This window comes from Ambystoma mexicanum, chromosome 3p, assembly GCF_040938575.1.
Source record: "Ambystoma mexicanum isolate Mex_15411 chromosome 3p, UKY_AmexF1_1, whole genome shotgun sequence".
Taxonomy (NCBI): Eukaryota; Metazoa; Chordata; class Amphibia; order Caudata; family Ambystomatidae; genus Ambystoma; species Ambystoma mexicanum.
In genome coordinates this window covers 264478367-264500650 of record NC_090925.1, presented here as the reverse complement: position 1 = coordinate 264500650, position 22284 = coordinate 264478367, and the positions used below count along the sequence as shown (strand labels likewise).

At 48.2% G+C, this 22284-nt stretch overlaps 1 protein-coding gene across 8 annotated transcripts in view; it reads right to left on the bottom strand.

Moving 5' to 3' along the window:
• The window catches only part of DIDO1 (death inducer-obliterator 1), a 624211-nt gene that overhangs the window by 197305 nt on the left and 404622 nt on the right, over positions 1–22284 (bottom strand). For 7 of the 8 annotated variants that reach the window (XM_069650767.1, XM_069650768.1, XM_069650766.1 and 4 more), the window contains one exon: positions 9737–10688. The exons of the other annotated variant lie outside the window; for it this stretch is intronic. In XM_069650767.1, coding sequence (XP_069506868.1) covers positions 9737–10688 — 952 coding nt within the window. The remainder of the gene's footprint in view (positions 1–9736; positions 10689–22284) is intronic. 8 annotated transcript variants of the gene reach the window in all.

The following is a 22284-nucleotide window of genomic DNA, read 5'->3' as shown; positions in this document are numbered from 1 at the left end:
GCCATCGCAGAAAAAGTCACAGCAATTCGAGCAGGCTTTCTGAACAGAGCCCTAAATATCTGGGACCCATTCATGGACTACGCAGCTAAGTTTCCAGCTCTCACTAGAAGGCCTCCACTAAACAGATGGCTCCAAGGCAGCCCACTTTACTAGGCTAAAGACTCAGGCTGGGATAAACCCAGAGCACGGGGGCCCGCTCGGACACCGTGAAAAGGCATGGTCATGGACAATTATGGACAGGACACTAACCATTGCTCCTCTACCCTCTGGCTTGAACTGCATTAATGTATTGGCACGATTATCGATTATTGCAATGTTGCTGATGTGTAACTGTAAAACCTATTAAAATGTTATGATTTTTTTGCTTTTTACTTTCTGATGGAGCTTAGCCTTGTGGAGGTTTAGTTGAACACAAGCAAAGCAAACTACTCAAAGTAACTATACAAACCCCACCGCTGCCACCAGTGTCAGGCAAGATTGTTATGTTACTTTGCATTTATATAGCGCCTTACATACCATTGGTATGGTCTGAAGGCGCTGGTAGGTTGAACGCCCTTGGGAACCGGAGTTCAAGTCAGTAGAGAGTCAAAGATGAGCGTGAGCACCGGATCTGTGTGCAGCTGGTGTGGCATTCGTGTAATAGCTGCTTCTTAGCGGTAGGTGTGGTGGTTGAGAGATCAAGAGTATGTGTTCGTTCTGGCAGGATTTATCCAGACCGAGTGTGGCTGCATTAGGCCTGAGGAGAACGCCTGGCTGGGGGGTGTGTAACCAGCAGCGTTTAGTCAGAGTGATGGGGAGTATGAGGCAGATGTTGGTATGAGAACAGCTATACCGAATGGTGTCCTAGTATCTGTGTTCTAGTTGAATGGTGGTGTAAAGAAGAGTAAGCGTGGTGATGTGATATGATGGGTTACATGCTCTTTCAAACGTTCCATGCACTCCAAACCTTTCCATGTAAGTCGCGCAGCTCCATGCACTCCAGTCCACTCCATGCATACCCTGTGGGAGACTGCACCAGCCTTGTCCTCTGCAATAGAGAACCCAACCTTTGGTAAAGGTCTGTACTACACAAGTTGGTAGAGTGACTGAGCAGCCAGACTTCTCAAGAGGTGTCAACGTGAGCGGTAGAGGATTAACAGATTCACAGTGACAAGTATTCAAATAACACTTCTACTCAAGGTTTCTTATGAAAATAATTATTTAAGTTAAGTCAGTTTTAGAATAAGCCTTCTTTAGAAATGGCAAGATACAACAATAAAACACTTCAAAAAAACTCCTTCAAGTAAGTAGATACCCTTTTGGGATGTCACACTTCCTACACCCGAGGTGACTTCTAATAGCTAGGACAGTGGACATTGCTATATCACTTTAACACTTAATGCAATACTTGAGTTATGGAATAAGGAAAAGGTTAGGGAAAGAAAGGTTAACAAGTTCTCTGAACAGGTAAATACTTGACAATCCCCCAATGAAGTATAGGTTAACCCTTTCCCAGCAATACAAGTAACTTATGTATGACTTTTTGAGGGACAGATAAACACAAAGTCAGAGGGTCAGAAGAGTCTGCAGGGAGCCAGGACAGCCAATGTCAAGTGAACAAAGTCTACGGGAGCTGAGGCACTTCTTGTAGATAGCACACAAGTCTTGCACAATGTTAAATGGAGAGTTTGTAGAAAAGAATCACTGTAGGGCCACAAGCTGGGAGGCTTGTGGAAAGCAAAGATGCAAGCAACTCTACAAAGGGCAGCTAATACAAGTCTCCAGTGAGAGCAAGCAAGCTACCAACAACAAGAGGCAAGTAACCCTCGTTAGACAGTACCTTAGTTCTGAAAAGGGTCCAGCTGGCTTCTGTTCCTGTTGCAGTCCTGCAGATCTGTATTCCTGGGCCTCAGTCATGGGGCCAAGAGGGAGGACGTCTGGAGACTACACTGCGGTTTGATGGTCGGCGGCAGCAATGGGCTTAGCCCAGATCAGCAGCACTTTGCGGTTTCAGCTAACGGCAAATACCACTGTTTCTTGGAAACCTTGTAGGCTCCCCTTGCTTCTGGGGTCCAGCACTCTGAGGTGGCTCAGGCTTGGGTCACCCTGCTTCGGGAGGGTCTGCAGGATCTTCCTGGAGCTCTGGTCCGGCTTAAAGACGATGCACTGGTTTCTGATGTTCCCGTCTCCTGGCGCTCGGTGCCAGCAGCAGCTCAGAAGTACAGCCAGCAGGGAGAAGGGTTCCAGTCAAGTTCGTCTTGGGGTCAGTTTGTCCCACCAATCCAAGGTAAGACGTAGTCTGTTCCGAGCTTCTCTAATCAATACGAAAATTGGAGCTTCAGCACTGCAGCAGGGTTTCACCGGGCAAACAAACGGTCCAGGAGGGTGCAGCAAGTTTCTCTTAGATTCTTATTCGGTTCCTTCATCCAGTGGTCGACTCTGCCTTCCTTCCAAAAGACCTCGCCTTTTATGCAGCTTTCTCCCATTCATTTGCAGCCTGGCTGCTGCCACTCACAGCAGGTTGGCAGTCCTTGAAGGACAGCCAGCCAATCACCTTCGGGTGCATTCCTGTAATCAAAGAAACTAAGCAAAGGGAGTTTCGAGAACCACCCTCGCTTCCTTCCCTGCCAGGCACGCTGGAGCCAGAGGCGGGCTTCAGTAGAGAATCCTGCCAAAGACGAAACAAAGGCATCAAACTTGGTTTGACGCGAAGAGAAAAACCCAAGAAAAACCTCACAAGTAAGAAAAGGCGAAGAAAAAAAGACCAGGGACATTGACAAAATGGGCACACATGGGAGTAATACTGCAGCTGAGGATTCAGCCTGCAGAAAAAACACACAATGGTAGGAAAATTAAACCAGTACCATCAGCCATTAATTGTAGTGAGGGTAACAAAAAAATGTTACATGAGAAAGTAGACAAAGGGGACACTAAGTAACCACCCAGTACGTCACATAAAAAGGTAAGTCAATTTCACTTTACTACTATTGGAAACAGTTTATCCAAGAGAAGGTATTTAAACCTCACGAGAAATCCAAAACCAAAAGAAACAAGAGTCCAAATCAGATAAAAATTTAAAGTCCTAAAGTCCAGCAAAAGAGCTGGGGGTCCCCAAGGTAGAAGGGAATTAGCACAGAAATGAGAATTCTCCCCAACAGTCTTGTATTGTTTTCTGGCCTCCTCAAGTATTTCCATACATCCTGGAGGTAATCGAAGATGACCTAAATATGACTTCAGGAGTATGTTCAATGTCTGAAGGCAGAGAGGAGTTCCCTTGTTGAGTTAAGTAGGTTGTGTACCATGAGACGTTGAATTGGTGTAATTAGTAATGATGTTGCACTCTTGTTTAGAAGTTTGTGAACCACCTTCCAAAGTGGTCAGAAGCACAGGCAAATATCCCTAACCAATTCATCCATAGGGCATTCTTCAGTGACGTGACCCCTGCCCCCTTCCCATCCTGCGGGTACCTGGACGCAAAGTATTGGGAATTATATTTTTGTCACGTTGCAAATAGATCCACAGTTGGCAAACTCCACAATGATGCGTTTAATTCCCATTTGTGGTTTTGTTGGAAAACTCTGCTTAGGCTGTCCGCCCAGTGGTTGTGTTACCCCGGAACATTCCATGCCTGAATGCAAATACCTTCCATGATACACCAATACCACATCTGCTGGCGTGGTTTGTGAAAGCGTTGCCCCGTGTATGTATGTCATGGCTATGGTATTGTCTGTCTGCATTGATCAACATGCTTTTGCTGCATAACCTTGTTTGTAAAGATCTGGACGACGTCACCCTACAACGGTTTGGCGTGGGACAAGGATAACTTAGGGTGGGTTAAATTAGTGTACACTTCACCCATGGCCAGGGTTAAGACACCCACTGCATCTCAATGGGGTGGGAGCTTGAAAAATGGTACCAGGCAGGGATGTCCTTGGTCCCCAATGCTTTTTAGTCTTGCAATGGAACAAATTGCGGCATTCCTCAGGGAAGAATACGAAGATGCAGGCAAATGCATTGATAGGATTAAGCATGCATTCTCTATGTACAAGGATGATATGCTGCTCTACATACAGCGGCCAGAAGTCAATTTGCAATACATACTAGCGTACATACTAGTGCCCTTAATAGAGTGATCAAATCCATGGGATTTTGCGATCGGCTGCCCTCACCCATGGACAGGGCAGCACTTAAATGTCGGTTGTCCCCCCCCGGCTATTACATAACTTTGCAAATTTACTGTTCAAATTATATTTCCTAGCCGGGCAGTTGCAGTTCGTAGTTGGCTGGCAGGCAGACGAACCACTCCATTACAGCATAGCATAGAGCACTATTACTTGAAAGAGATCTAATGGATATATGAATCACATCTTTGACAGCCCATGCACCTTTTGGCATTAGGTAAACAATTATGGCATAGGGCCTGTAGAGTGATGGTGCAGTAGACACCCCCCCCCTCCAAACCCAACAAATCCCTTTAGTTGCCATACTTGCAGAGAAACAATGCGTATTGGGAATTCGCAGGCATTGGGAAAATAGTGGAGTGGTCACTGTGGGCGACCTGCTACAGGATGAGAAATTGATAGATTTTTAAGACACTAGAAGAGCAGACCGGTATACTGAAAAGGGACCTTTCTATTGCATCCGAACATTTGAACACTTCAAGGGAGGTGGCTGGAACCGGGGAGGGAGGGTGGATTGGGAGGGTCAGGGGCAAGGGGGGGCATGGCAGGGGAGGTGCCGTTTGAGGGAAACGCTCCTCTAGAAACAATATATGACAAGACTGAGGGAGGACACGTGGTGTCTAGACCCTGCAAGTTGCTCCTGGCCAGCCCATGTGCTGCGGACCTGGGCGTGCAAACCAAGTGGGAGACAGATTTGGGTAGGCCTCTCACAAAAGTGGAATGGGCCAGGTTAGGGAGGTGCCCAAAACAGGTCTTCGGGAACGCTAAACTGAAACTCACACAGCTGTACATAACCCATAGAGCATACTTCACGCCCTGCACGATCTCCCAGTTTAAAGGCCGGAATAGACAATATTGCCCTAGATGCATGGAAGAAAACATGGGCATGCACACGTTCTGGTCTTGCTGGAAAATACAGAGGTACTGGGTAGAGGTTGCAAATAAAGTGGCCAAGAGAGGGATAGATTTGGACATTGGGTTTCCAGAAGCCTGTTGGGGATCGTCCCACGCAAAGTAGGTGCAAAGCACATTGTTAAAATGAAGGATCTTGTCTACATACTAGCCAAACGCAGGATTGCGATGGCCTGGAAATTCTTGATGTCCCCAGGGTGGAAGCATGGTGGTCAGACTTGCAGGGAGGGGGTGGGTGAGGGTAGTAGCCGTGACTGTGGTTTGGCAAAGGGCGATATGTAGAGGACTCAGGGAGACAGCAGCGGGGGTCGGATCGCCCTGAATGAAGACTGTTGCGCAGAAACATTGAGGCTGGATAACAATACAACGATGGGTTTAGCCCGGACAAAAAGGCAATGTTTGCAAGTTACGTGGGGGTCGGGCGGGTTAAACTATTGGAAGGGGATTATATGTGCTGGCCTGTGTCTCAGATGAATACTTTATGCATAAGATGTAAGCGAAAGTGTTATTAAAAAAAACTGCAAAAAATAAAAACCTTTGAAATGATAGCTGTGCCATCTTTACTACTTAAAGTTCAAGAAAGTTTATGCAACATGTCTCCTGGCTCTATAACCATGTGCCTTGAGCAGTTCCCGACTATGGTCCCCTCACCCTAACACTGAGGCACCTGCTGTAATTGTTGCCTGAATTGTTTGTTTGAAGGGCCTGCCTTTTAAGAGGTTCTCTTTTGTCCTCCACTGCAGCATTTATTACCTCTTCTGAAACCACCACTAGATTGTTTTACTAATCATGGTTATATAGACATCATACCCAGCACTCATGACCTTTTTTTTACCGTTACCTGGCCACTTTGAAAACAAAGGCTCAGATGCAGGAAGGCATGCACCCATGTCGTGGATGTGTACAAAAGGGCCTGCTCTGCATCTGACTGCTACCAGGAATTGTTTCTTCTGACATAGTTGAAGACTTAACCTGGTCTCGTTCTCGTCAATCAGACTGTTAAGTGGTTTTAGTTTTCTTGGTGTGTTTGAGGCAATCTACCTGCGTTTCACTCATTAACCAGTCATCCAGATAAGGGTAGACAGACTTTGTCCTTGCACAGGTGAGCTGCTACCACCACTAGAGCTTTCATAAATACACGAGGCACTGATGCCATTCCAAAAAGGTAGTAACTTACACTGGTAGTGATCCTTTCTTACCCTGAACCTTAGGAATCTTCTGTGAGCAGGGAACAAGAAAATATGAAAGTCTGCATCCTTCATGTCCAGTGTTTTTTTTTTCTTTTTAAATGGGCCGACTTCCTGTCGTGTTGTCCTTCTGAATTTTCTGGTGCTTTACATATTAGTCTGTGGCCTCGGATCCAAGCCACTTTGTCAATAGGAAATAAAGGGAGTTTAATGCACATTTACCTCATTTGGATTGACTTTCTCGATGGCGTCCATCTGTTTAACAGCCTCTACTTTTTCTAGGAGCTGCTCCCGATGTTCCTGCAACAGCTGTGTTGCGTGGTGCAGGTTCTTTGGAGTCCCTAATAGTTTGATACAATATACTTTCGACTGTCAAGCACCCACTGATCTGTTGTCATGCTCTCAGTGTGGCGGAATGTGGTTATGCAGCCCCCCCACCCCCACCCCTACCCCCACCCCATGGGGATGACATGTGAGGGTATGTGGCTGCTGAAGTCACTGTTTAGTAGCAGAGAATGTGCCCCTGCAGGCTTGTTATTCCCTGGGTTTACCTTCAAGGTGATAAGTACTGTTCACTGTAAAGCTAATACCCAGATTTGTATAGTGGCTATTTCCACAGTACATGTCATTAACACGCTTTTGCCAGCCCTTCTCCTGAAGTTAAATGTCCGTCTACTCTCCTGTCTAGGGGATATTCAGCGTTCATCATGGGTGTATTCGTCCTTTTCCTAGCGATAGTAACCACAGAGGAAGAAGCAACTTAACCCCTTCTGTATATTGGGACAGGATCAGGATTTAGTTTTCTTCTCTACCCTTGAATTAAAAGGTTTTGGGGAGTGGCATTTACTTAAAGATGGTGTTCTTACTTTTTTCCAGCAAGCAACGGAATACAATGTGCCATCTTTCTCATCTAGAATGTCTTCTATGAAGTCTTTGTCCACATCTGGTTCCAAAACTTTGATTGGCTCTTTTGCAAGAGGTCTGAAAATTGTAAATTATCCCCTGTCCGTGAAGAGGAAACTGGAGGGTTCATCTTGCCGGGGATGGCATTGACAGTCTGGATCTAGATCCTGGAATTCCTGAATGGTCTCCAGTGCCACTGAAATCTTCCTAACCTTTGATGGGGTTAGAGTGAGTGTCTACTTTGCCTGTATCTTTCCATTTTTATGAAGGTGGTTCTCCCTCTGGGATACCCAACTTTCCCTTTGTGTCATGCTGCATAAGGGGGTAACGACTGCTTCATGAAAAAGTAATATCACTTTCATACTTCATTCCCCCCCACTGTACGCCTTCTCGAGTCGTGGTTGAAGAAAATCTTCCGTTCCACTGCACAATGTCTAAAATCAACTAGAATGCAGAAGGTCATCTGTCCCCAGAAGCTACTGGAACTACCAGGCACATGAGCCCCGATGGCAAAATATAAAAAGCTACTCACTGTAATGACCAACTTCCTTGTAGCCCTGGGCCCCCCACCCGCCCATTCCTCCAAACCGATTGCTTATTCCGTCCATTAGAAAAGGGTGGGGCACTTTTTTACAGCACAAAAAAGTGTCCCTTTACATTTTTACAACAAGGCCAAGGCAAGTCTTGGTTTAGCCTGGCCTTCCCGAGTCTCGCGCATCGCTCTTCAGACCTTTTCAATTGCCATAGTCTGCAGACATTTTAGCAACCAATGGAAGCTTTTGAGAGGGGGCGGTGTATGGCGGAAAGGGGACTCTGGGCTAGGAGTACGTTAGTCTCTGCAGTGAGTAATTTCATAACTCCTAAATCCGATGCCCTTTCCAACATACTTATGGGAGATTTCCAAACACTGGAAACCATGTACTAGGTGGATGGATAAAAAAAAAGTTTCAAAAGACAGCTTGATCAAACTTAGAATCAGCTGTAGAGCCAACAAAATACAGATTGGGAGGCCGACGTGGCTTCTGTAGCTATGGCCTTGCAAAGGGATTTATTTTTTTAAAGCCATTGAGGCAGCCCTCCCTCACACCAGATGGGTGTGGGACGGCCTTGAACTGATTCAGAAAACAATCCAACGGGAAATGGCAGCCTTACAAGCATGGGCCCCTTTTTTGGAGTTCACAAATGTTACAAACAAGTTGGATGACATCCTAATGCCCTTGGTCCTATCCAAGTAGCACTTTAAGAGCCCTTCTCCCATCCGAGTTGTGTAAGACTCATTCAGCTTCAAAAGAGGCATTTTAAAAAGGACACAGGTAAGACAATAGATTGGTGGATATGAACACATCTGAAAATCTTTGAGATTTAACAAGGATAGGTGCGAAGAACTACTTTATCCTTGTGAAAAGACAAGTTCCTTGATACAAAGCGCAGGGGGGAGCGGGGAGACTTTAATGGGTGGGTACAGATGAAGCAACCCATCAAAATTATGCTTTACCACTGGGTTCAACAGGGTGAAGGTTTAAGAGTCAGAATTCAGATATGCACCATTGGCAGATCTACATTCTACAGGAATATATCTGTGGCAGCTCTAATATGATAAAGACCAATTGTAGACAAAAGAGGGTGGACTCCCTTGTCTAAATGGCAAAAGAAGCAGAGCCAATTTCTCCTATAATGAGCACACGTGGATGGTTTGCGCATGGCTTGAATGATGCAAAGATTATCTTCAGAAAGGTCCATGTGCGATAGTAACCCAATTTCAGGAACCAGGTTGCCAAGTTCAGCAATTGAGGGGTAGGGGGTGCCACACCTGCTTATTCTTTTGAGGTTCGGAATCTCTGGCAAATAATTCAGAGGCCGGACTGAGGCTCGTCAGGTACGAGAACCAGAAACATGGCTGGCCACCATGGCACTATTAACACTACCATGCAGTTCTTCAGCTCACTCTGTTTCAGAGGGTCACAGTAAATTAGGGGCAACTGTCAAAATGCAAGCTCCGACATTCTCAGTGCCCCACAAGATTTCCAGACCATCTCCCAGCAAGTGTGGACTTGGACACTTCTCTAGGGGCATATAAAGAGAGCTTCTTGTTGCTGTATGTTGCAAATAGATCTATGCAAGGAGTCTCCAATTCGTGGAAAATTTGGGTGAACACCCCTTTCAGCTCCCATTTATTGTTTGCTGTTGCTAAGCAGCTGAGTCTGCCGCAGCTCTCCTGGCCCCAGAACACTCCCCCAGCATTGGAATTGTCAGCAGTTAATGGTGGCAGGGTAGAGGTGTGGGTGGGGCTCAATTTCAATGTTGAGGCTGTAATTAATTCCAAAAGTACATTTGTGATGGGCGTTTACTTTGACATTCTGTAAAATCAATGAAAATTGTGTTAGACATTCAAGATTCTGTACTTTAACAGTACAACTCAATTTTCGGGTTGTGAAAGACACCTATTCCAGGAAACAAATGACTAGTAAAGAACCAAACAAGATGTAAGACGGTTGGAAGAAGAAACCGAATGTGCAGCAATGGAATACTAATACCGATTTTGAAGAAACAAGTAAACTAGATGTGCACTCTTACCTTTTATTGTGAGGCTGGCGACAGATGCAGTACAGAACACCTGTATCAGAAGCATCCAAAGATGGCTTAGGTTTTGGGGGTACGTTTTCCGTCTCTTGGTCTTTACTTTCCACAGATTTTGGGGAATCTGTGATTTCTTGCTTTATCTGAATTGCTTCTGTCGATTCCAGGGCTACCAAGTCTTCACAGATGGGTTCAGGCTCTGGAGTAGCAGGTGGCTCCATCTTAATGGCAGTCAGCTCCACCTTGACAATGGGTAGCTTCAATCCACTGATCGATTGCTTCAGCTCATAGGGTTTAACAGGAGGCCGCTCTCCCTCAAATGCAGGTGGCTCATCCTTCATCGGTCTTCCAGCCTGCACAACAACTGTTTCAGCAGTAACCTTTCCTGTTTGCCGCTTGCGGAGCCGGTTCTGCAGCTCCTTTAAGGTAAGTGCATCACTGTCCGAGCTACTGTCGTCTTCACCTTTTAGATCAGCTACCATCATAGGTTCCTCAGTGTCAACTATATCATGCCTGTGGCTCTCAGATTTTACTTCTGCCATGCTCTCTACACTGCCCTCGGAGGCGGTCTCAACATCAGTTACTGGACAAGAGGTCTCACTGGTGTCCTCGAGAGCAGCAGGTGCACTCCTCCTTATACGATTACGCCTCACAGCAGTCATAAACTCTTCCACTCTTTCAGTCCGTTTGGGTTGCCTGCCACTCCGCCGAAGTGACTGATTTGGTGCAGACTGCTGCTCTTTTAGTTGTTGAAGTTGCTGGTGTACTTGTTGCATCTGCTGCTGTTGTATGTGAGCTGTAGCTTCCATTTCCGCATCCCCTGTACCTTCTCTTTTAGCAATGGTCGTCCTTCGAAATCCCCATGTTTTCTTGAACTCTTTGCTTGTTGGTCGGATAGCTTTAAGTGTGTCCTCACTGCTTTGATCCCCTTTATCATCCGAAACTGTGGCTGATAAAAAGGAAACAGTAAACCGTAGGCACTAAAAGGTTACACCATGAGAACTTTGCACATTTTAACAACCCATACATTCAAAAGCAAGGTCACCTTTTAAATGGATCTCTGTATTGTCGCCCAGTAACGGTGAATCACTCACATTTTCAACAAAACAAATCCTAGATAAAGAACAACCTGAAATCTGCCCCCCCCCCCCATGGGAAATGTGAACGCTCTCCTCCTCCGATACCTTAGGGTTAGTGGAAGAAAAAGCACTTGCACTCCCAGCATGTACATATAACGGGATGAACGGAGGCCAACATTACCTTTACAAGTCATCAATAAAGTTATATTCCATATACTGCACATTCACGTTATTGGCACACAACAGGCTATACATTGGTTCCATTTAAATCCCTTTTGTAAACCTCAAGTCCCCAAAACATATCGCTTAGTGTTCTGACTTCGTACAGTACCCATTGTTACCAGAGTAATCGACATTAAGTTTGAACTACACATTGTAAGTTCAATGCACGTCTAAGCTAAGTGCAATATGCATTGGAGCACTGTTGCATGTGGCTCGCCAGCTATTTTTTGGGAGGTGATCACAAATGTTAAATGGAGACGTCAAAATCTTCTCCTGTGTGTACTTTGATGCTGAAGATCCAAAATCGCAACAAGCGATCAATGATACTTTTGGGGAATTTTATTCCCGCCTGTACGGCCATGAACACCAGGTGCCCCAGGAGGATATACTGGGCACAGTGGAGGAAATCTGTCTGCCTAAACTGGACACAGCACAATGTGAGGCATTCGAGAAGGACATATCAGCTGGAGACATCTGAAGCAATCAGGTCGCTTGCCTCGAGCAAGACACCTGAGAGCGCTGGACTGCCCCCCTCTCTCCTCCCACCACCACCACAAGAGTTCTATAAGACATACGAGTCAGTCCTGACCCTGGTGCTACTGGACGTGTTCAAGGAGGCCTATGCGAAGGAAAAGGAAAACCCTACTGATCCCAATACCCAAACCGGGGAAGCCCACCGATGAGTGCGATTCGGACCACCCACTGGCAATGCTAAATTATGATGTTAAGATTCTAACCACTGTACTAGCCAAGCGACTGAATGAGGTTATAGGGGACCTGGTACACAGCAACCAGAACGGTTTAGCCCCGGGACGGAGTACTGCGTTAAACCTGCGCAGACTACAACATCATGTAGCGCAGATGGCGGACTCCCAGGCACAATACGCCATACTCTCCCTGGATGCTATAAAAGCGTTTGATTCAATATATTGGGAATGGCTGGTGGCAACGCTGAGTGAATTTGGGTTTGGGGAACAATTCATCAAATGGGTGTGGATACTATACACAGCGCCGGAAGCAAGGGTTAAATCTGGAAGGCTGGTGTCACCGGTTTGGACAGAGGGACACCGGGAGGGGAGGTGTCTGCTGTCCCCAATGTTGTATGTGCTGGGGCCAATAACAATTTATCTCAGAAAATAATTCCTGGATGCGGGCATTTGGGTGGGGGCAGTCGGACACCTGATCTCGCTCTACGCAGACGATGTGCCATTATACCTGAAGTATCCACACGTAAATGTCCCAGTGGTTTTGGAGATATTAGACAACTATGCAAAGGTGTCTGGGATTAGCTTCAGCCAAACAAAATTTTGCATATTCCCGATACCCGGTCTGAGGGGGAAGGACATGAGTGAACTACTAGAGGTTGGCCTCCGGTGGGAGCTGAAATCATTCAAGTACCTGGGGGTGAACATACGACATACACCAGAACAAATGCATGAGAGTACGGTAGCAGTGGTGAAAGGCTTGAGGAAATCCATGGAAATTTGGTCAAGGTTGCTGCTATCCCTAAAGTGTAGGGTAGCGATCACTAAAATGATCATCCTACCGGATTCCTATATTAAACAACCTACACTGCTACGTTAAGTTGTCTTTTTTTCCAACTTCTAGAAATGCTGTTACGCGAATTCCTGTGGGGAGCAGCCCGCCATAAAGAGTCACTTGCCACACAGTCTGCCCTATAGAGCGGGAGGGGTGCAATAAGAAGACCTGTAAAAGTACTACTTGGCGGCCCAACTCAGCCATATAGTCAAACGGTTGGCGGATGAGACCACATCTTAAACTAAGTTACTACACCGACAAGACTAAAAGAAATACCGTGGGTGCCAATGGGTTGCCTGGGAAGCGCCCCCATGGTGGTAACATTGGGGAGAAATGTATGAGGTAGGGCCATGGCACTACTGAAACTTGTGCACCCCTACTTACCTGAGGACCCGATTACTGTCGAAGCCTGCAAGTATGACGCAGACTTGGCAATGGTGAGACGCTGGGAGAGGTGGGGCATACATACTTGGGGTGATCTGTACGAAGAAGGGGTCTTCAGGGAGTTTGAATCACTACAAGAGACAATTCCTCTGGTAAAAAAGGGATGGATTGCCCGAGGAGCTGTCACCGAACCCCATGTTGACCATACTGTATAATCTGAACGATGGATGGAGGCCAGTGTCCAGACTGCATAGTTTATTGATCGATAAACCCAACCCCAAAAGCACGGCACTAAAAGAGTTATGGGAAAAAGATTTGGGTACAGGCATAACAGAGAAAGAATGGGAACGGATATTGGTGTACCCCATGGAAGTAAAGAGAAACTTGCTTCAGATTGATACAGCTAAACTTATACTGCATGTATATGACACCACACAGGATAGCCACGTTCAACAGAAATGCATGACCACTATGCCCCTGGTGCGGGATGGGGATGCAGACCTAATACATGTGTTTTGGGTATGTGAGCTTGTGCGGAGGTTCTGGGACGAATTGAATGAGCTTGCAGAGAGGCTGAGATTGTGAGATACAAATGGTCGCCAAAAGAATGCTTACATGGGACATCTCTCAGAGTCTGCAAACAAGCATGTGTGCAAGTTTATGGACATGGCATGTATAGTGGCTAAAAGATCTGTTCCTATGTTCTGCAAATCTGCTGGGGACCCGCAATTTGTGTGATGGCACAGGGAATTTGAATGTTGGACAGAAGCAGAAACTAGAGTATGGATGGAGGGGGCAAACAGATTGTGGACTGATGGGAGAGAGAAGTGTGCGGCCTGGAAGGCGCTGATCTGGCACATGTTCCACCCATCGAATGACACTCTTGAGGGCCATCTGCCTTTCTGCACTGTACTTGACCCAGATTTAACTACAGCCGTGACAAAACCTGGCTAGACCGGTCACTGCTATTGGGCGGAAGAAAGTGAACACCCATAGCGGGTCCCCAATTACAGTGCGCACACACCAAGAGACTGGTAATGACAATGCCTGACAAGTGAAGAAAGTTGTTTTTTTTATTCAGTTTTTTTCTTGTTACTAACATACCGCTACACATACAAGAATTTATCTGATGTGAGACACTTGATAAATGCATGGTTGTACTTATATAAATGCTAATAAAAACATTTTAAAATAAATTGTTGCTGAAGAACCAGGTTAACATGTGGTCTGTGCTGGGTGGAGGATACCTCAGGGGCAACGTGCTCTCCTTGGAAGCAAGAGGAAACGGGGCAACACAGGTTTGATCCTCGGGTTCGTGCTTGGAAACTTCTGGGTTTATGTGAGGAAGGGAGAAGATGGGTTGGGCAGGAAAGAAGCAAAAATTACAAAGTCAACCGCTCTGCCTTCTCTGATCAGTCAGTCTAACCCAGATATCCTTTGCCCATTTAATCTACAAATGGCTGCCTTTACAGTTGCCCACATCTAGCTACGACCTAAAGACTGCTCTAGAATAGACCAATGGTCCTCCTTCTGCAGAAGGAGCAGAAAATCTGGTAGGAGTACCCATAGTTGACAACCTATGCCAGATCTCTAAATGGCGGGGAAAGCAGCTTTGGTTTGCCAACTGTTGCAAGGCATAAAATAAGCAGTGTTGCATAGCAATTTGCTATACAATTTTGTAGGTTTGCCAATTAAATGGCCAAGTTAGCTATTTAAGTTACCCTTTTCAATGAAAGCATTGCTCACCGTGAATTCTTCTTTGGCTCTAAACAATAGAAAAGCAAAAGTAATATGGTATTAAGCTAACTATATCCTCTTTGGCAAATGTTAATGTAAAAGGATATTTGTAGCGCGCACTATCACCACCGGAGTGGTCCCCTGGCGCTCTGGCGGCTCTGAAAAGCAAGGGAAGGAGGCGGGGTGGTTTTTACCATGCTACTCACTGTAGTGACCACCTTACTCCTAGCCCATAGTCCCCATTCCTCCATACTTGTGGGACATCTCTCTGTCCTGTGGGACGGGACTGGAGCACTTTGTAAAAAGCATCCACATTTTTTTCAAATATGTGTCCCTCCTCCCTTTCCTGCATGGGGCCTGGAACGCGTCCGTAACCCCGCCCACTTCACCCCACGCATCGCCCATCAGTCCTTTTCTATCGCCAGGTCAAAGACCCATTAGCAATAACAGAGGAACTTTATTAGAGGGGACGGCGGGCAGGCGTATGGAGGAAAGGGGACTATGGACTAGGAGTAAGGTGGTCACTACGGTGAGTAACCTGGTTATACTCCTACGTCCCGTCCCCTTTCCTCCATACTTGTGGGAGATTCCCAAGCACTCCTTACAGGAACTACGGGTGGATGGAAATACCCCTTACTGAAACAGGTTCATCAGCACAGCCTGACCAAACTGGGCGTCAGCTCGAGCTCACGTCGAGACAGTAATGTTTACAGAAAGCAGATGGGGAGGCCCAAGTAGCTGCCCTAGCGATGGACTCCCAGGGGACATATTTCTGAAAAGCAACCACGGCTGCCTTGCCCCGCACCATGGATGTGCATGGATATCCATAGGAGGTTTCAGCCCTTGGACGGTGAAAGACTGATGCAGGCGGCGATCCACCTAGAAATAGTTGCCTTAGACGCCGGCTTGCCCCGAGGGTTACCGAAGGTCACAAAAAGTTAAGAACTCCTAAGCTCGGAAGTCCTGTCCAGGTAGAACTTAAGAGCTCTTCGGACATCAAGACAGTGAATAACCCTTTCCGCCTCTGAGGCATGGTTCAGAAAAAAGACCGGAATGGAGATCGACTGATACAGATGGAATTCGGTCACCACCTTCGGTAGAAAAGCTGGGTTTGTCCAAAGGACTACCTTGTCCTTGTGAAAGACCAAGAAAGGATGCTCCACCGACAATGCCTGAAGCTCACTCACTCTCCTTGCTGACGTAACGGCGACCAGAAAGGACACTTTCCAAGACAAGTACTTGAGGTCCACCGTAACCATTGGTTCAGAGGGTTTATGGCACAGCACCGTTAGGAATACATTTAGGTCCCATGGCGGGTGCGGATTACGAACCGGAGGATAGAGGCGTGTCAAGCCAGCAAAATGCCTCTTCACCACTGGGTTAGAGAAGAACAGAGGTCTGCAGAAAAGTAAGCAGAAACCGCTGAGCGATAAGTCCTGCATGACAGGACATGAACCCCTAAATCTGCTAGGGAGGACACGAAGGACAATACCGTGTCAATCGTGGCCACCCTCGGATCCAACTTCTCCTACCACCAATGACAGAACCTGAGCCATTTACTCTTGTATTGAGATCTGGTCGAGGGTTTCCTGGCTGCCTGGATAATGCGCATATTTTCCGCAGACAACCTTGGATGCTCTAAAAACTTGAACTCAGGCACCATGCCGCCAAGCTGAGCGATTGTGGTGAGGGGTGCCACATCTGTTCCCCTTGGTGAAGATCGGGAGTTACTGGTAACCTGATCGGAGGATACACCGACAGGTGTTGGAAGTTCTGAGAACCAAACCCTGGCCGGCCACCACAGGACTATGAGTAGAAGGGAACAGTTCGCTGAGTTCTTCAACTTCCAAACTGCACAGTGAACTAGTGGCAGAGGCGGGAAGGCGCAAGCTCTCATGTGCCATGGAATCTCGAGAGCATCCCCCAGAGAGGAGGCTCCCAGCCCCCTTCTGGAGGCATACTGAGGAAGCTTCTTGTTCGCACCGTAGCGACGAGGTCCACCTCCGGTGTGTCCCAGCGCGATAGAATCCACGAGAGGACCTCCACCTTCAATTCCCACTTGTGACCACTGCCCACCGGCTGAGGGCATCCGCTGTGACTCAGCTGGCCCGGGATGTGCACTGCAAGCAGCCAGACACCATGAAGCACGGCCCACAACCAAATCTGGATGGACAGGTCCACGAGGGGGGGGGGGGGGGACTTTGTTACCCCTTGTTTGTTTATGTAATACATTGACACCACATTGTCCGTTCTTATGCAGACCACCTTGTTGACAATGAGCGGTCTGAACACCCTGAGCGCTAGGAAGATCGCCAGAAGCTCCAAATGATTTATGTGCAGGAGCTTGTCCTGAGGCGATCAGAGGTCCGAAACCTGAAGATCTAACGTCACACCCCACCCTAGAAGGGAGGAGTCCGTTGTGATCGTCACCATGGGGACCGGGTCCTGAAACCCCGCGCTCCCAGACAGATTGCTGAGAGATGACCACCAATCCAGGTCCACTCATGGAATCCGGAATCATTATCCGCATGGAATCCGGATCCACTGCCTGACACCAGGAACTCCGAAGAGCCATCTGGGTCCGTCTCATTTTGAGAAGAGGAAGTGCCAGTACACACAAGGCCACGAGACCCAGAAGCCTCTGGAACCACCAAGCCGACATGCTCTCCGACTGCGCAAACATCAGACACGTGGCTAGCAGATCCGCCATTCTGTCCTCGGCCAGATACACTCTGCAGTCGATCGTGTTCCAACGAAAACCCAGATCAGGTCCTGTGAGACCATCATGGAAGATTTCCGCCAGTTCACCGACAGCCCAAGATGGAACAGGAGCTGAAGGAAAGACTGGAGATTGCCCGCTGCTGTCAGCGGACAAGAGCTGCGTAAGAGCCAGTCGTCCAAATAAGGATACACATGGATACCCTGGAGACGAAGATAGGCTGCAATCACCAACATCATCTTCGTGAAGACACGCTGTGCCGAGCTAAGGCCAAAAGGAAGCACCCGAAACTGGAAGTGCTCCTCTCCCAAAGAGAAACGAAGATATCTCCTGTGTGGATTCCAAATCACGAAATGCATATACGCATCCTGAAGATCCACAACGCTGAGCCAATCACCCATCTGTAAGGAGGAGCGTATCTGGCTGGGCGCGATCATCTTGAATTTCGCTTGGGGTAGAAGATTGAACTGGGAAAGGTCTAGGATGGTGCGCAGGCCAGCCTGGTTGGGTTTGGGCACCGTAAACATGTGGGAGTAGAAGCCCTCCCCTCGCTCCCCAAGGGGAACGGAACGGTTCCACAGCTCTGAGGAGCAGAGGTTTCTGAACTTCGGCCTTGAGGGAGGGTGAGCCCGACAGCTGAAAAGGTGGGTTGAGGGGTGAGGTAGGGGGTAAAGGTAAGCGTAAACCCGCTCGAGCGTCTGACAAGACCCATCTATCTTCTGTGATGTCTGCCACGCCTCCCAATGAGACGCAATGCATCCTCCCACTGGGGTCTCGTGCGAGCGCTGAAAACCTTCATTTGGCAGCTTTATCGGTGGTGGTGCCACCTGAACCCGATGAGGAGGCGGAGGAGCGGGAGAAAAACCGTGTGCGTGGTCTACGCCGGTTATTCCCCGCAGGAGTATCCACTCTGAGATTTGCAGTCAAGGAAGCCCTTAAAACCAGAGGAGGGTCAACTTTGCGACAACCGTCTCTGGGATTTGAAAGGAGCTTTGACCAGAACAGACAATGATTTAGCCGTCCGAGTGCTATCCTTGGTCAGCTCTACATCAGTCGTAGAATGAAAAAGCTCCTTACCATCGAATGGAAGGTCCAACACCTTGTCTTGCACTTCCTGGGCCAAGACCCTGGCATCGGAAAGGCCTCGTTTGAAGTCTTCCAACTTCTCGACCGGGATGTGCTCCTCAAACTCCGACAGACCTTTCCACATCCGCAGGTTAGCTCCCGCCAAAATCAACTCTGCGTTGGCCTGCCTGAGCTGCAAGGCTGAGTTGGCAAAGATTTTCCTCCCTAGGGTGTCCTCCTTTCCCAAGACCTGAGTAGCTGTCGTGGAAGAGTAAGCTGCAGGTCTGAATTGCAACGTAGCCGCAGCCACCATATGGAGGGAGGCGGACAAGACGACAGGGCCACCTCTTCCGAAGAATGCAGCCTGTACCTCGCGTCAATCTTATTGACAAAAAGTCTGAGTGTGGTTTTTCCCAGACTCTTCGGACCTCGGCCAGAACGTCCTTCTGCAGGAACAGGCCGGTACGCTCCAAGGGAGACAGGGTGAACGCCCCAGAAAGCACGCCCTCCTGCGGAGCGGGTGCCTCGGGCACCGGAACATCCAAGAAACTCATGTCCAGTACAAGTCATGAAAGGCTGTGATAGAGCGGGGAAGGTCCTTGTTGTCCTGATCGCCTTGAGTGCCATCTGACAGGTCAGGATTCTGCTGAGCCGTGTCAGGCACTGCCTTGTCCACTGGGGATAATAAAGGCACAGGCGGAAGAGCCGGGGGAGGCACCACAGGCAAGGGAGGCGCCGGCGGAACCACCGGAGGAACGGGTGGAGCCGGAGGCGCAGGTGGAAACATCTCCTTGAAAAGCCCTTTGAAATACTCCCTCATGGGGTCGGTGCGCATAAGCGCTTGAAAAGTACTGAAAAAAGCGTCCTCAGGAGATTGCTCCGGAACCTGAGGAGGCCTCTCATGAGGTGGAAAAATCCAGAGACTTAACGGGGAAGGGTGCCACACCGGCCCCTCCACCGACGTATCCACATAAATCTAAGGAGCCGCCACCGCAGGCAACGAAACATTGTGCGGAAGAGGCATCCGGGCGTTCTAATCATAAACCGGCCGGTAAGGATGCGCACAAGGGACCTTAGGTTCATACAAGGGACTGTGCCCTACACCAGAGGCCGATGGCGTAGTTGTAGGGGTAGCACCTAAAATGGCCACCGTGGACGTGGCGGGACCGGGCGCCATTTTGTCCTCATCTGAGGGAACTGCGGCACGTGAGGAAGTGAGACAGGGGTCCCCGTCGATGGATCAGGGTCTTAATCTTAGCCTTAACATAAGGAACCTCGGCCGAGCCGGTACTATGAGGCCTGGAATGTTTTTGCGACATACCAACCGCCAAATTAGCCTTCGAAGTAAGGTCCTCGGCACTGCCGGTAAAAGAAGAACTTTGCTTCTTTGCCCCCTCAGCAGATCTGGTATCACCACAAGAACGGGAACGGTGAGAAACTGCTTTCACCGACAAAGCATTGTCCGGCCTCTCAGAACTTCGCTTTAGCCTCTGAACGAGGGACCTCGGACCCAGGCCCGGTAACAGACTTATCTGCACGGGCCTCGAACATCCGTTCGGTAACAACCAGCCCAGCCAAGGACTCAGGGCGCACACCCCGGTCTTGTTTTTGAGGGAAGCAGACAGAGGCCTCAGAGCGAGCTCTGGTACCCCACGATTCAGTAGAACTGGGTCTACAAACAGCCCCCACAGGAGGGACCTCTGAGCGTACTCCGGTGTTCACAGGCCCCTTACGGAGACCCTTGGAGAAAACTCCGGTAGAATTATTAGGCCCAACGGGCACCTCAGGGCGAACCCCGGTGACAGAGCGATCAACGCCCCTCCCGGACCGAGAGGAACCCGGAAAGGTATCCCCCAGCCGGGTGCTCTGAAAAGTAAAGAACTTACCGGGCGTTGTTTCTTTTCGTCAATGAAAGCCTGAAAATGTGAAGGAGGAGTTCGACAGAACACCTCCTCCTACCGCTCCAACCGACGTTGAAGTGCCCGGACCAAAAGGGAGTCACAGTAAAAACAGGAGTCCCAAAGGTGTTCCGGACTCAAACACTCTAAACAAAGAGGATGGGGATCCGCCCTCGCGAAGTGACGGTGACACAATGAACAATCTGGAAAGTCTAATTTGAACGACAGACTAGTAAACCAACACTAGCGAGCGCCAGAGAGGAAAAAAACGGAAGAAAATCTTCCGTGCGTGCAAGTGTGGCCAGCCCCGATCAAGCAGAGAAAAGGACTGATGGGGAATGCGCGGAAAGAGGGACACATTTTTGAAAAAAATTTGGATGCTTTTTACAAAGTGCTCTGGTCCCGTCGTCAGGACGGAGATGTCTCACAAGTATGGAGGAAAGTGGACGGGACGTAGGAGTAAGTGGGAATGAGCTGGAAGAGAGCAGCGATGTGCTGTTGGCAGTCTTAACCCGGTAATTCGGTTGGCTGGACTTGGGATGTTTTCTAGTCGGCAGCCGCTGTGTACTGTTGTGCGAGTCTGTGTGGTTTATTTTGTTGCGCTGTATTGAAGTTTGTGCCGATTGTTGCGTTTATAGGCTTGTGGTTGTGTTTGGTTGGAGTTTGAGGTGTATGCAGAGGGGTTAAATAGTGAATTGGTTAATTGCCATAGCTAACATTCACATTTCTAGTCAAGTGTGGCACATACTGACATTCATATCATCTAGATGCGACGCCTAGTGTCTAAGATTCCATCTAAGTGTGGCACATGCTAACATTCACATTACTATCCAGGTGTGGCACATGCCGAAATTCACAGCTCAATCCAGGTGTGGCACTTTCCACCATCCACAATCCCAGTTATATGTGTATGGGCAATGTTCACAATATCATCCAAGTGAGGCCCCATGATGATATTCACGGTACTATCTAGATGTGGTGCAGGCTAATGTCTAAGATTCCATATAGGTGTGGCACATGCCAACACAATCACATTTCCATCGATCGATGTCACTGCTCACTTTTCCCTCCAGTTGCATTTCGAAATCACCTGGCAAACCATCCCAGTCTTTCCAATCAAAGCATAAAAGGAATGCCCAGCCTCAAACACTGGCAGCACACGAAGCAGTGGCAAGATTAATGGCATGTTACAAAGAATGAACGTGCACGAAATTAACACACTAGTCTGCAACCGTTGGCTCTCCAGATGTTTTGGACTGCTACTTCAATCAGCCCTAGCCAGGGGGGATCATGGGATCTGGAATCCAAAACATCTGGAGAGCTGCAGGTTGCAGAGCCCGGCCCTCATTGCCGTACCGCTTTCAGCCATGCGTTGCTGGATGGCATGATTTCATGTAGCGTTAACCTGAACTTTGCTCACTTTATCCCTTGTAAAAACAAAGGGCTGGGTCGGTCCTGCTAGGATTCAAACCTGTGACCCACGAGTTACGCACAGACCTCAGCAGCGAGCGCTGAACCCGCTGACCTATCTTACCAGCATTAAAGTAACAGGTATTTAATTCCAAACTCAACACAGGACCGCTGAATCCATGCGGGAGGCGAGTTCGTAGGTTGTGAAGGACAAAATACGCCTACTTACCCACTCCTATGACGTTCCGCAAAGGTGTGTATGCGAAGGAACCATGGATCACACTGCAGATAGAAGGCGACGTTCTGGCCTACTGGATATGAAACTCACGGGGGGAGGGTTGGCCATAGGAATCCTGCAGCTCCCGCATGCTCACTAGTGTTACACATACCACCAGTATGTGCAACTATTAAAAACGCAATTTGCATAACTACAGTGTTGCTAAAACACTGCATCAAAAAAAGTTTAGGTTATTGTATCTATATCTCAGCGCC